This window comes from Oryx dammah, unplaced genomic scaffold, assembly GCF_014754425.2.
Source record: "Oryx dammah isolate SB20612 unplaced genomic scaffold, SCBI_Odam_1.1 HiC_scaffold_3, whole genome shotgun sequence".
In the NCBI taxonomy this organism is placed as follows: Eukaryota; Metazoa; Chordata; class Mammalia; order Artiodactyla; family Bovidae; genus Oryx; species Oryx dammah.
Window position 1 is genome coordinate 98,264,855 of NW_024070187.1, and position 15,362 is coordinate 98,280,216.

The 15,362-nt window shown below is 44.7% G+C and overlaps 1 protein-coding gene across 1 annotated transcript in view; it reads left to right on the plus strand.

The window, feature by feature from the left end:
* Positions 1–482: 482 nt before the first annotated feature.
* CDS1 (CDP-diacylglycerol synthase 1) overlaps positions 483–15,362 on the plus strand; it is a 76,696-nt gene continuing 61,816 nt past the window's right edge. Inside the window, exon 1 of the mRNA XM_040237259.1 lies at positions 483–726. Within this exon, the coding sequence (XP_040093193.1) occupies positions 607–726 (120 nt within the window). The 5' untranslated portion in view covers positions 483–606. The remainder of the gene's footprint in view (positions 727–15,362) is intronic.

The window sequence follows — 15,362 nt, forward strand, 5'->3', positions numbered from 1 at the left end:
TCGCAGGAGGCCGGGGCGGAGCTTCGGGTCGGGACCCATGACGTCACCCCGGCGAGGGAGGCGGGGCTGTGGGAACCGCAGTGCAGCGCAGAGGGGCGGGGCGGGGTGGGGCCTGCGCGCGTGACCTGGCTGCAGGAGGCAGGAACCGGGAGAAAGGTGTAGGGGGGCCGAGAGCGGCTGACTCCTGAGTCCGGGGGGCGGGGCGGGGAGTGGCAGGGCCCGGGCGGCGGGCGCCCCGGCGGAGCGCCAGAGCGGGTCGGGCTTGCTCCTGCCCTCCCGGTCCTTTCTCCTCCGCCCACCTGGGCCTCCGCGTGGGGACGCGCACCTGGCAACCAGCGGCCGCCCTCCGCCGCGCCCCCGCCTTCTCCGCTCGGGCCGGGCTCCCCGAGCCGGCCCCCGGCGCCGCGCTCGCTGGAGGCGGCCACGAGCGCCCGCTCGTTGATGCCGTTTTGGGGGTGACCCGGCGCGGCGGCGGCGGCGGCGGCGGCAGCGGCGCCTCCAGGTGGGGTGCGGTGGTGGGGCGGTGAGGCGTGTGAGTGCCCGCGGCTCGGCGGGACTTCGAGACCTCGCGCGCAAGCTCGGATTTCGGGGGCGCTGGAGCCGGAGATGTGGGAACTCAGGCACCGGGGAGGCGGCGGCCCCGGCCCCGGGGGAGAGGCGGCGTCGCCGCCCCGCGAGGGAGAGGCGGCCGGCGGCGACCACGAAACCGAGAGCACCAGTGACAAGGTAAGTGGAGCCCGAGAGGCGCAGCCCCCGCGTCCCGGGCTGCGTCCCGATGGGGCCGGGACACCTGGGAGGGAGGGAGCGAGGGTGGGGCCCCGCGGAATGTCCAGTGAAGCTGCTGGCCGCGCCGCGCTCCCGCCCGGCTAAATTCAGTGGGAGCCGGACCCCAGCGACGGTGCGCTTCTCGGGCTGACCGCGGCCGCTCCCGGGACGGCTGCAGGATTCAGCTTGACTCCAGTTTACTTTCTGCAATTCCAGTCCCTCCTCCCCGGGGTCTGGGGCCGGCGCTAGAACCGGGATGGTCCCTCCCACCCTAAGAATTCGCAGCGTCTCTAGTAGCCGCGCCTCACCTCTTCTCGGGAGAGTTAGGACTAAACTTAAGACACGCACCTTCCCTTCTAACCTGTCATCGGACCTTGACGCTTGGCTTCTCGCGCTCCCCCATCAGCACTTTCGTTTCCTCTGTCCTTTCTCAGAATCATAGATTTAAGAGGTTTGAGAGTCTTCTACACTTGACCACATTGTGACCCTCCAGCTTCTTTTGAGTCCGCGGCAGACAATGCACTTCTACCAGTGGATTTCATCTGACCTGATAACGTGAATTCATAAGGACTTTTAAATTTTCCATCTCTACAGATTGCCTTTACTTCACCTTGAAGAATAAGTAGATATAATGCTAGTATGCTTTTTAAAAAGTTGGAGAGAGACAGACTTCAGCTTATTTGGTAATACAGTGGTGCAAGTACAAATTTGTGCGGGGGTGGGGGGGGAGTCCAGTTTTACAATTTTTTTTTTATCCTTGACCGTTTAGGAAATTGGGCCGGGCAATAGGATTGTTTTATAAAATCTATTAAATTCCATTTTATCTTAGAAACTCAAAGCACGGAAGCTAATTCTGGAAGCATTCTTTTTTGGAAGCAGGTACTGTAGTTTGTATTACAGAAGTGAAGTCGATTGCTCAAGGTCGGGTCAGTGGCCTCTTGGAACTAGAAACTGTTCCCGATTCCCTTTTTTCTTGTTTGTACAGTTGCTGAGAAGGGTTTCCCTGGTGGCTCAGATGGTAAAGAATCTGCCTGCAATGCAGGGGACCCAGGTTCAATCCCTGAGTTGGGAAGATCCCCTGGAGAAGGGAATGGCCACCCACTCCAGTATTCTTGCCTGGAGAATTCCATGAATAGAGGCCACATGCGTCCATAGGGTGGCAAAGAATTGGACACAACTGAGACTCACAGTTCCAATTTGGGGAGGGTTCCACAGAAACTTGATGCTGATGAACTTGAGGTAACCAAAGTTATAAAACTTAGGTGGGAACACATCCCACAACAGTGATTTTAGGAAAGAAACTTTAAAATCAATGGGAAGACAGATCCTTTTTTTTCCCTTGACCCTTGAGAGGCAGGTGGAATAAAGTGATCTATGATAGAACTTGTGTGTCAAGGGATTACACAAAGTGTAACAGTTTCTGGCTACTGAAGGTTGATGTTACAAAGCTGAAAACAGTGGGCTGAGAATAGTTTTTGTGAAAATTGCCTTGGAAACTAGACCAAAAATAGAATTAATTAGGTTGGGGTTTGTTTTGTTTTAGCACTGGTATAGTTTAGAACCAAGGAAATACCAGCTTCCCCATGATCACTTCCTTAACTAGGAGAAAATAACAAGCTTTTAAAAAGAAAAAACATGTTCAGGAAGCCATCCATAAAATAACTTTTGAAGTAATTAGTTTCTTAATGCCCTAATACTACATTTAAAATGAAAACTACTTCTCTGGTTTGATTGGAGCCATCAGAACTGTTGTCTCTAGCTAACTGTGAGTGGGTTAACCCTGCATATTTATTTATAAGTGCTGCACTGTTACATTTTATTGTCAACCTTAATTTATCCATAAATTTACAAACGTGAATATGTATGATCACGATGCACACAATATATGTTCTATGTTTCTGTTAGTTTTCATTAATACATAGCTAGCTGGATTCTCTTTTCTATAAGTAGGTGCTGCCACGTGTAACCAGTTGTGTTAAGATTTCTAAATCATCAAGGATGAGCATTTTTCAAACCATGTCTAAAATATTGCATCCTTTTAGAGTTTATCGCAAGGAACTTTTGACTTGGCAGGCTCTGAGTCATTGAACTCTATCCTCTCTTCCTCCTTTCTTATCAGGGTGTATATTTGAATGCACCTGTATTTCCAGGTCAAGGGCCATTATAAAGTCAGCCTGCACATCAGAGGCTGGTTAATATTTGGTTCATTTAAACTCTTCTAAGTGCCTTCTCTAGTCAAGTTACAGTAAAGGTGAAAACCCTTAACAAAATTAATGAAAGAAGTACAGGAAGTGTGTTCTATTCTGCTATTATTGTACAGTCCCATGCCATTTTGTAGTCTTTTTACAGTGGTGTTATTAACATGACCTTCTCTTCCTTCAGGACCTGGAGACTTATTCTGAGAGAAAGCTCTGTGCTCCAGGGCATTAGCAAGTGAAAATGTTCCCTGTTGCTGAATGCTGGAATAATACTTAAGAGATAGCAAGACCACTCCCTCAAGGAACCCACCCCAGGAGACACACAAAATTAGACTTAATAGATGTCTGAACAAGGCTTCTTTACTTCGCTCTTGGCAAAGAGGGCATAGCTGGACACTGTATGGAGACAACAGGAAAGGCTTGAAAGAGGAGATGAGGGTTGAGTTTGGAATTAAAAGATGCCTGGGGACTTGCTAGGTAGACAGGTGTCAGGGAAAGGCATTCTAGGCAAAGGGCATGTGGAACTGTTTCTTGAATCAGCATTCTAGGCACAGTGAACTGAGCTTAGTTTGATAGTCTGCTTAGTTTGATAGTCCTGGAGTATAAACTATAGTTTGCAAGCAGTGGTTGGGAGTTTAAGGGTCTTGCGAGAGAGATTAAGCTTTCTTCTGTGGACTCCTGGAAGCCACTGAGAAGTTTTTGTAGAGGCATTAGCCTGTCATTCTAGCAGCAGTCTGGAGAAAGTGTTGGAAGGGGAAGAGAACTGCCACAGAGAAACCAAATAGGTGTGTATTGCAAATGCTATACATATGAAATAATGAGGGCACGTCCTAAGTCTAGGAAGAGTGGACGAGTGGGGGTTGAGAGACAGGAAGCATATTTTAGATGATGGTGATGGGACCCTAGACAAGGGTAAGACTAATAAAATAGCCCACTGGAGACACATTTTGGTCCACAACTTAAGAGACTTAAGAAAAAAGCAAAAATGATTGGGCAGTTCTGCAGGGTTTTTGCAGGTGATGTGGGAGATGGGTGAGTTGAGGGGAGATGGGTGAGTTGAGTAGGGCAGGTACGGCATTCTCTAAAGTAGGGAAGTGGCTCCAGGTGGTGGTGGGAATGGGACTGAAGTCTAGAGGACTGATGCCAAAGCTCCAATAATTTAGCCACCTGATGTCATGAGCCGATTCATTGGAAAAGACCCTGATGCTGGGAAAGACTGAGGGCAGGAGGAGGAGGGGACAACAGGGGATAAGATGGTTCGGTGGTATCACTGACTCAAGGGACATGGGTTTGAGCAGGATATAGTGAAGGACAGGGAAGCCTGGCGTCCCTGGAGGTTGCAAAGAGTTGGACAGGACGTAGTGACTGAACAACAATAGAGACTTTTGATTAGGATGGGGCATGTTTACAGTAGGCTGGAGATGTAAGGAAGACACCAAAATAGAGAGATCTTGAGAGCTAGAGGAGGAGGGATTGTTTAGAAGATATTGTCATTAGTATTTAGAAATGAGGAAGAGGTGGAGAACGTGAGATTTAGCCAAAGACCTTCATAGAAGCTGAGGTTTAGGCCGAGGAATGTGAGAGGTAAAAATTGGTAGTAATCATAGAAAGTGCCAGTGAAGGGAGCACAGAATAGCAGCTCGAAAGGACTGGAGGATTGAGTAAAAATTTCCTTTTTCAAACAAGGAAAGACAAGTATTTATATAAAGAAGTCAAGTGGGAGTGAAGATGCTGATGAGGGTGGGCCATCCCTAGGAAAAAGAAAGCAGATGTAGTGTGGAGAATACAGATAATTGGGATATTCATGGAAAGGAAAGAAGGAATCGAGGTTAGATACAGAAACATTTTGAAAAACAGAAGGGGGAAATCAGCATTTGATGCTTTAAAATTTCCCAATAAAGTACAGTCTAAGAACCGCAGAGCTTTAAGAGATCTTAGAAAAAATTTAGTTCATACATACGTGTATATATTTGCATGTGTGTGTATTTTTAAATAATAAACTTGCCTTAGACTGTGTTTATTACCCAAAATGACCTCAGACAGGTGCAGAGCTGGAACTAGAACTCAGCTCTGACTGGGATCCTGTTGGAATGTCATTTTAGAGAGTGTAATGTCAGATGATCAGGAGGCCACCGGCGGAATCATCAAACTCGGTGAAATTGGTTTTGTATTGCATTATCATAGTTCCTAACTCAGTAGTGGTAGTAGCAATACTTTGGCCACTTGATGTGAAGAGCCAACTCATTGGAAAAGACCCTGATGCTGGGAAAGAACGAAGGCAAAAGGACAAGAGAGTGGCAGAGGATGAGATGGTTAGATAGCATCACCAACTCAGTGGACATGAATTTGAGCAAATTCCAGGAGATAGTGAAGGACAGGAAAACCTGGTGTGCTGCAACCTGTGGGGTCGCAAAGAGTCGGGCACGATTCAGCAACTGAACTACAACAAAGCAGCAGTAGTCATGATCGCTGATGCTTTTAGAGTGATTTAGAGAAAACAGTAACATTGCATCTTAACTTTATTTGCTCCCTAACTGCATGGGTTAGCAATATTTCCCATTTAATAGCTGAGAATAAGAAAGGGCTTCCGTGGTGGTTCAGTTGGTAAAGAATCTGCCTGCAACGCAGGAGACCCACGTTCGATCCCTGGGTAGGGAAGATGCCCTGGAGAAGGAAATGGAAACCCACTCCAGTATTCTTGCCTGAAAAATCCTGTGGAGAAAGGAGCGTGGCAGCTACAGTCCATGGGGTTGCAAAGAGCTGGACATTACTGGAGAGACTTAGCACTGGAACAGTGAAAAGACAGAGAGAAAACGCTGAAATCAGGAATATAAACTACTATTCTTTCAAGTAAGAGCTGTTTGTTGTTGTTTAGTCACTAAGTTGGTTCCAACTCTTTGCAACCCTATGAACTGTAGCCCACCAGGCTCCTCTGTGCATGGGATTTCCCAGGCAAGAAAACTGGAGTGGGTAGCCATTCTCTTCTCCAGGGGATCTTCCCAGCCCAGGGACTGAACCTGTATCTCCTGTGTTGGCAGGCGATTCTTTACTACTGAACCACCAGGGAAGCCCAAGAACTGTTTAGATTCAAGATTTAAGGCTTCCATCCTTTTAGGCACAGAACTCTGTGTCACTTGAGGCTTTCCATATGCTTGTTTGCAGTTTTAATGCTAGGTACAGGAATCCTCTGTAGAAGGAAGTGGCAACCTACTCCAGTATTCTTGCCTGGAGAACCCACGGACAGTCCATAGAGTCGCAAACAGTTGGACACAACTGAAGTGACTTAGCAGCAGCAGCAGGTACAGGAATCAGTGTGAACCTCAAGGGACCTGTAGTGGAGTGGAGAAGCTGACACTGGTCATCTGACTCACTTTTTAGGGGATTAGATGTAAGAGGGGTGGAAATTGTGATTGATTTAATGCGTTATCCTTTGTTGCATTCTAAACTGCTGCTTACTTTCATTAGTTTAGAGACGACTTTGGAGCCATCATCTTGAGTGGTTTTCTTCCTGCCTTTTCAGTCCCCAGTGTCGAGAAGCACTTCAGTTCTCTTTCCCTGACCACGGGCTCCTGTGTACTCTTCAGGAGTCCCCATGACCTATGTTACATACGCTAAAGTGACCGTGCTTATTACACTGTGCAGTTTGACATATGCGTACGCCCATGAATTTATCACTGCAGTAAAGATAGTGAACAAACCCGTCACCACTGAAAGTTTGCTCCTGCCCTTTTGTATTCACCTTTTACCTTTTGATAATCACTGATTGGGTTTCCCTGGTGGCTCGGTGGTAAAGGATCCACCTCCCAATCCAGGAGAGGTGGGAGACATGGGTTCAATCCCTGGGTCCGAAGATCCCCTGGAGGAGGAAATGGCAACCCATTCCAGTAATCTTGCTGGGGCAATCCAATGGACAGAAGAGTCTGGCAGGCTGCAGTCCATAGGGTCACAAAGAGTCAGACACAGCTGATCACAGTAATCACTGATCTGCTTTCAGGCACTAGAGATGAATGTGTATTTTCCAGAATTTTATGTAAATAGAATTCAATACATACATATATCCATATACCCACATATATGTATACGTATACGTATCATATGTACATTTTGTCTGGCTTCTTTTTACTCAGCATAATTTTTTTGACATTCACCCATATTGTTGCATACATCAGTAGTTCGTTTTGTTGCTGAGTAGTTTTCCATTGTATGGATGTAGCCCAGTTTGTCCTTTGCAACATTTGCTGTTTTCAGTTTGAAGCTATTACAAAGAAAGCTGCCGTGAACATTGTGTACAGTCTTTGTGTGGATATATGCTTTCATTTCTTTGGGGCACATACCTGGGACTGAAATGACTGGGTCATAGGGTGGACGTGTATTTAACTTTTTAAGAAACTGCCAGACTCTTTCCCAGAATGATTGTACACATTCCCACCAGCAGTGTTTGAGAGGCCCAGTTTCAATACATCTTCTCTGAGACTTGGTATGTTCAGTTTTTATTTTTTAGCTATGCTAGAAGGTGTGTCATAGTCTCTTATCGCGGTTTTGATTTGCCTTTCCCTAATAACTTCCCTGATAGCTCAGTTGGTAAAGAATCCGCCTGCAATGCAGGAGACCCTGGTTCAGTTCCTGCGTTGGGAAGATCCACTGGATAGGGGATAGGCTACCCACACCAGTATTCTTGGACTTCCCTTGTGGCTCAGCTGGTAAGAATCTGCCTAATACGAGACTTGGTTTCGATCCCTGGGTTGGGTAGATCTCCTGGAGAAGAGAAAGGCTACCCCCTCCAGATTCTGGCCTGGAGAATTCCATGGACTATATAGTCCATAGGTCACAAAGAGTTGGACATAACTGAGGGACTTTCACTTTAACTCCCTAATAACTAAGATGTTGAGCGTTTCTTCAGATGCCAGTTTACCGTCAGTGTACTCTTGCCTTCAGTGAGATGTCTGTTCAAATAAAGCTTTGCCCATGTATTTTGATTACATCGATAGTTTTCTTATTGAATGTTGGGAATTCTTAATATATTGTGGAGGCAAGACCTTTATTTGACATGTGGTTTGCAAATATCAGGTCTTCCCTGGTGGTGCTAGTGGTAAAGAATCTGCCTGCTAATGCAGGAGACACAAGAGTCATGGGTTTGATCCCTGGGTTGGGAAGATCCTCTGGAGTAGGAAATGGAAACCCATTCCAGTATTCTTGCCTGGAAAATTCCATGGACAGAGGAGCCTCTTGGGCTATAGTCCATGGGGTTGCAAAGAGCTGGACATGACTGAGCACACATTCTTTCTTGCAGATATCTTTTCCCAGTCTATAGCTGTTTCCTCTTTCTCTTAACAGTGTCTTGTGAAAAGCAGAACATTTTAATTTTGAAGTGGTTTTATTTATCAGTTTTTCTTTTATGAATCCTACTTTTTGTTGTCGTATTTAAGTCTTTGCCTAACCTTAGGTCACAGAGAGTTTATGGAATTGTATCAGTTCAGTTCAGTTCAGTTCATTCGCTCAGTCATATCCGACTCTTTGTGACCCCATGAATTGCAGCACACCAGGCCTCCCTGTCCATTACCCAACATTGGGTGAACATGAGTTTACCCAAACTCATGTCCATCGAGTGGGTGATGCCATCCATCCATCTCATCCTCTGTCGTCCCCTTCTCCTCCTGCCCCCAATCCCTCCCAGCATCAGAGTCTTTTCCATTGAGTCAACTCTTTGCATGAGGTGGCCAAAATATTGGAGTTTCAGCTTTAGCATCATTCCTTCCAAAGAACACCCAGGACTGATCTCCTTTGGGACTGTTTGGATCTCCTTGCAGTCCAAGGGACTCTCAAGAGTCTTCTCCAACACCACAGTTCAAAAGCATCAATTCTTCAGCACTCAGCTTTCTTCACAGTCCAACTCTCACATCCATACATGACCACTGGAAAAACCATAGCCTTGACTAGATGGACCTTTGTTGACAAAGTAATATCTCTGCTTTTTAATATGCTATCTAGGTTGGTCATAACTTTCCTTCCAAGGAGTATGCGTCTTTTAATTTCATGGCTGCAGTCACCATCTGCAGTGATTTTGGAGCCCCCCAAAATAAAGTCTGACACTGTTCCCACTGTTTCCCCATTTATTTCCCATGAAGTGATGGGACCAGATGCCATGATCTTAGTTTTCTGAATGTTGAGCCAACATTTTTAAGCCAACTTTTTCATTCTCCTCTTTCACTTTCATCAAGGGGCTCTTTAGTTCTTCACTTTCTGCCATAAGGGTGGTGTCATCTGCATATCTGAGGTTATTGAGATTTCTCCCGGCAATCTTGATTCCAGCTTGTGCTTCATCCAGCCCAGCGTTTCTCATGATGTACTCTGCATATAAGTTAAATAAGCAGGGTGACAATATACAGCCTTGACATACTCCTTTTCCTATTTGGAACCAGTCTGTTGTTCCACGTCCAGTTCTAACTGTTGCTTCCTGACCTGCATGTAGGTTTCTCAAGAGGCAGGTCAGGTGGTCTGGTATTCCCATCTCTTTCAGAATTTTCCACAGTTTATTGTGATCCACACAGTCAAAGGCTTTGGCATAGTCAATAAAGCAGAAATAGATGTTTTCCTGGAACTGTCTTGCTTTTCCATGATCCAGCGGATGTTGGCAATTCCTCTGGTTCCTCTGCCTTTTCTAAAACCAGCTTGAACATCTGGAAGTTCACGGTTCACGTATTGCTGAAGCCTGGCTTGGAGAATTTTATAGCTTTATGTAAATGTCTGATCTATTTTGAATTAATTTTTGTAAGTATTGTAAAGTATGGATCCAAGTTTTTCCTTCCTTCCTTCCTTTTATATAATTATCTAATTATTCCAGCATTGTATATTGAATTACCTTTCAACTTGGTGAAGTCAATTGGCCATGTAAGTGTGGATTAATTTCTAGATCCCTTCTTCTATTCCATTGATCAGTTTTTGTGCCAATGTCACAGTTACAGCTTAATAACTTTTGAAAACAGTGTAAGTCCTTCAGTTTTGTTTTTATCTGCAGGTGGTTCTGGCTCTTAAGGTCCTTTTGTGTTTTCATATAAATTTTAGAGTCAGCCTGTTTATTTCCACACAAAATAAAAGCCAATTGACAAGACTGGGATCACACTGGATCTGCAGATCAGTTTGTGGAAAAATTGTCACTTAAGTTTTCTCTCTGCCTCCTGGCTACATTGCTTCAAGCTGAGTCAACTTGCGGGGCTTTACTCAATCTTTGTGAGCCTAAATTTTTTCACTTACAAAAAGGATGTGATTATTTACTTATCCATAAGGTAATGTGAGATATAAATAAATTGACATTTGTAAAGTACTTTTGAAGTTCGTTTCACTGTAGGAATGAGATTTTCAGGGTAATAAAGAAACTTTATTTCAACTTCCGTTCATCATTTACCAGATACACTTTCCTTGTCTTTTTATATTTGCAAAAGAATAGCCCATAGCCCTTCATAGTCAGAAGCCCTCATTTCACGAGTGCTAAAAGGTGGTCCCAAGCAAGGGACATGGCCAAAACCATTCACCTAGCAAGAACAGTTGAGAACTGTTTTAATCTCAAATGTTAGCATAAGGTTACAGGCTCAGTTCATTCAACACATATTTACATAGTAAGTGCCAGCGGCTGTGCAGGTCCTCTGCCAACCTCTAGGGAGCCAACAGTGAAGCCAGCAGTGTTTCCTCTTCTCACAAAGCTTATGAACCACTGCAGAGGGTTGGGGCACATCACCTTTATTACCAAGTGGACTTTGAGGCAGTTTGTTGGAAAGTGCAGTGCTTTTATTTTTTATGGAAACCAGAGGCTGAGTTTCTTTAGGGTCAAGTGTTTTGTCTTTTGTCATTGCTAGTTAAAGTAGAGGTGGAATTAGGACAGTCAGCCCTCATATCTGTGGGTTGTGAGTCTGGATTCAACCAACTGTGGATCAAAATATTTGAAAAAAAAAAATCCCAGAACGTCCCAACAAGAAAAACTTGAATTTGCGGCATACTCACAACTGTATTTGGGCTTCCCTGGTGTCTCAGTTGGTAAAGAATTTGCCTGCAATGTAGGAGACCCAGGTTTGATCCCTGAGTGGGGAAGATCCCCTGGAGAAGGAAATGGCAACCCACTCCAGTGTTCTTGCCTGGGAAGTCCCATGGACAGAGGAGCCTGGCAGGCTACAGTCCATGGGGTCACAAAGAGTCAGACACGACTTAGCAACCAAACCACAACTGTTTGCAAGATGCTTCCCGATGGCTCAGTGGGTAAAGAATCCGCCTGCCAATATAGGAGATGTGGGTTCGATCCCTGGGTTGGGAAGATCCCCTGGAGAGGGAAATGGCGACCTACTCCAGTGTTCTTGCCTGGAAAATCCCATGGACCGAAGAGCCTGGGAGGCTACAGTCCAATGGGTCGCAAAGAGTCGGATACAACTGAGTGACTAAGCACACACACAATTGTTTACATTGTACTTACAACTGTTTACATTGTATTAGGTTTTATAATTAATCTAGAGATGATGTAAAGTGTATGAAAGGATGTGTATAGATTGTATACAAATACTGTATCTTCTCTGATTTTTGTATCTTAGAAGGTCCTGGCACTAATCCCCACCCTCCAGCCCCCATCCCCACCAGGTACTGAGTGACCAGTGTACTTGAAAATCCCGACTCCTAGTGTGGTACTCTCTGTAACCTGGTGATGTGCCTTATGACACTTCCATTAGTCACTGTCTCCACAACCACTCACACCATGCTTCCAACACCCTGGGTTATTGACAGGGAAAAAAAGAGTAGCAGAACAAAGAAGTAAAAGTGATGTGTTCCATTGTTCCAGATGTCGAAAACCTGCTGGCACGTCAGGCTGACAGCAGGTTCCATGATGTTGGCAGGAGATGTCCTGCCTGGTGGTTTACTAGTCAACAGCTATTTGTTTAAGCTGCTCTGAGGCCAGCTGACTCTCAGGGTTACAGTGGGAACACGACATTTGCTTTATTTGTCATTTTTGGTATAATGTCACATTTAACTTTGTAATTATTTGATAAGAGATTTATAGTTAGTGATCAAAAGCTTATTATTCCTTTATGAATATTGATAATGCTACCCAAGACATTTTATTTGGTACCCATTTTATTTGGTAAGCTACTTAATGAGGAATTGGATTTGATAGTAATAATAATAATAGCTTACTGTTTCACTGACTGACCTCAGTCCTTGGCATTAAATATTTCCAGGTTTGTTTTTTTTTTAATGTTTCCAGTTTTTGTGGGTAAAGAAACAGTTGGAAGGGGTGATGAAATTTGCCGCAACTTTGGTGCTACTGAGGGCTGAGTTTGGTTGGAGATTTCCTAAACATTTAGAATCTCCCTATATCCTTTCATTCTTAGGATCAACTTCTGGCCCAACACTCTGCTCAGTGCCCCTTCTGCTTATATTCACCCGCTGTGAATATTCTCTTCCTTCTCACCCATTTCAGCTGCTTCCCCCCCGCCCCGCCGTTTCCCCCTCTGTAAACCACTCTCCCAAAGCGTTTATGCGTGTAGCACTCTTTAATGAAGATTGCTACCAGTGGTCATGTGTGGATGTGAGAGCTGGACTATGAAGAAAGCTGAGTGCCAAAGAATTGATGCTTTTGAACATGGACATGGGTTTGGGTGAACTCCGGGAGTTGGTAATGGACGGGGAGGCCTGGCGTGCTGCGGTTCATGGGGTCGCAAAGAGTTGGACGTGACTGAGAGACTGAACTGAACTGAACTGATTTCACTAGGCATAATACCCTCCAGGTCCATCCATGTTGCTGCAGATGGAAAAATTTATTCTTTTTTATGTCTGAGTAGCATTCCTGTGTGTGTGTGTGTGTGCACCACATCTTTTTTATAATTTTATTTATTTATTTCCGGCTGTGTGGGTCTTTGTTGCCGCATGGGCTTTTCTCTAGTTGCGGTGTGCAAACGTCTCACGATGGTGACTTCTCTCGTTGCAGAGCATGGGCTCTAGGCACACAAACTTTAGTAGTTGCGGTTCCTGGGTTCTAGAGCCCAGGTTCAATGGCTGTGGTGCACAGGCTTAGCTGGTCCAGGGCATGTGGGATCCTCCCATATCAGGGACCAAACCAGTGGCGGACTTTTCACCACTGAGCCAACAGGAAAGCCCCAATACCACATCTTCTTTGTCTATTCATCTGTTGAGGACACTTAGCTTGCTTCCACATGCTGCTGGCCATTGTAAACAATGCTGCTTTGAACATTGTGGTGCATGTATGGTTTTGAATTAGTGTTTTTCTTTTTTGTTTTTCAGAAATATACACAGAAGTAGAGTTGCAGAATCATATGGGAGTTCTATTTTTAGTTCTTTCAGGAACCTCCATGCTGGTTTCACAGTGCTTATACAAACTTGCATTCCCACCGACAGTGTCCCGTGCTCCCTTTTCTCCACATCATTGCCAACATCTGCTATTTGTGGTCTTTTTGATGATAGTCATTCTGACAGATGTGACATGATATGTCATTGTGGTTTTGATTTTCATTTCTGTGGCAATTAGTAATGTTGAGCACCTTTTCATGTGCCTATTGGCCATTTTTATGTCTTCTTTGGAAAAGTGTGTATACAGGTCTTCTACCCATTTTTTGATGGAGTTGTTTGGTTTTTTGATATTGAGTTGTATGAGCTGTTTGTATATTTTGGATATTAACCCCTTATTAGTCATAACATTTGCAAATATTTTCTCTCATTCAGTAGGTTGTCTTTTTGTTTTGTTGATGGTTTTCATTGCTGTGCAAAAGCTTTTAAGTCTCCTTAGAACTCATTTGTTTATTTTTGCTTTTATTTCCTTGTTTTAGGAGACTGAGGTAGGCTTGCTTCACTATAACCTTTCCTCTTAAAACTGCTTTTTCTATAGTATGAATCTTGACTGTACCATCCCCACTGCCCCTCCTTTCTGTCTCCCTGTGGATTTTTCCTTGTATCTTTAGTTGTAGAAGATCTTTTCTGGTAGATTCTATCACTCTTTCTCATCAGTAGCTGTTCTGATAATAGTTGTAAACTTAGTGTGCCCATAAGAGGAGGTGGGCTCCAGGATTTTGTACTCCACCATCGTGGCCAGGATTATCTCTTAAGGATCTAATAAAATGGTGGAAGTTTGAGTGTTTTGAATAATTATATGTATATTGTCGTTCAGTTGCTAAGTCGCATCCCACTGCAACCACATGGCCTGCAGCATGCCAGGCTTCCCTGACCTTCACCATCTCCTGGAGTTTGCTCCAACTCATGTTCATTGAGTTGGTGATGCCATCCAACCGTTTCATCCTCTGTCATCCCCTTTTCCTCCTGCCTTCAATCTTTACCAGCATCAGGGTCTTTTCCAGTGAGTTGGCTCTTCACATCAGGTGGCCAAAGTATTGAAGCTTCAGCTTTAGGATCAGTCCTTCCAATGAATGTTCAGGGTTGATTTCCTCTAAAGGAATCCCAAGATTGACTGATTTGATCTCTTTTTTTTTTTGTGTGTGTGTGTATGTATCTGTACATCTACATATTTATATCTGTCTATCTATTGATACCTAGCAGGGCCCTGTAGGACTCCTGGGCACAGAGCCTTTGTGTGTCCCCCATTCATCTGATTACAGGAAATAGCCTTCATTCAGCCTCCCTGATCTTCACTGAGTTCCAACAGCCAGATTCAAGCAGTTGTTAATTAGGAAAGCGAGGGGATGCAAGACAAGGGAGAAACAGTCAAGAGAAACAAGAGTGCAGCCTTGGGCCAAGGTCCTGGTTCCCCAGTAAGGGATACCCATGGCAATATCTTTGAGCTGTTGTGCAGATACTGAAACCCCTACCAGGCGGGAGAAGTTAATGATTAATGAGGGTACGCTGCCCACAAGCACACAGACCCCAGACCAGTTGGAACCTGAAGGTTGATGATGCTGACCCTACTTAGCACCAACCAGTCACAAGAATGTCCACAAGTTGATCACACCCCATAACTATAAAACTTCTCACTACTCTCTCCAAGTTGGGACACACAATTTTGAGGGCATTAGCCTGCTGTGGCTTCCTTTGCCTGGCAAAGTGATAAAGCTATTCTTTTTTAACTTCACCCAGAAGTCTCAGAGATTTAATTCAGCGTTGGGGTACAGAGGTCAGAATCAGCTTCAGTATCTATGTATCTATCTAAAATGCCATGCCAGTGTAAGATATTACTCCTACTGGAGATGCTTTGATTGCAATCAAATGAAAAAGAGACTATGTACCATTGTACATGGACAAAAGAGCCTGGTAGGCTACAGTCCACGCGGTTGCAGAGAGTTGGACAGACTGAGCGACTTCATTGACACATTCACTCATGTACCATTGATCAGAATCGACATTAACACAAACACTATATTTTCTGTTAAGCAGAGAAACAATAAATATTTGATTCTG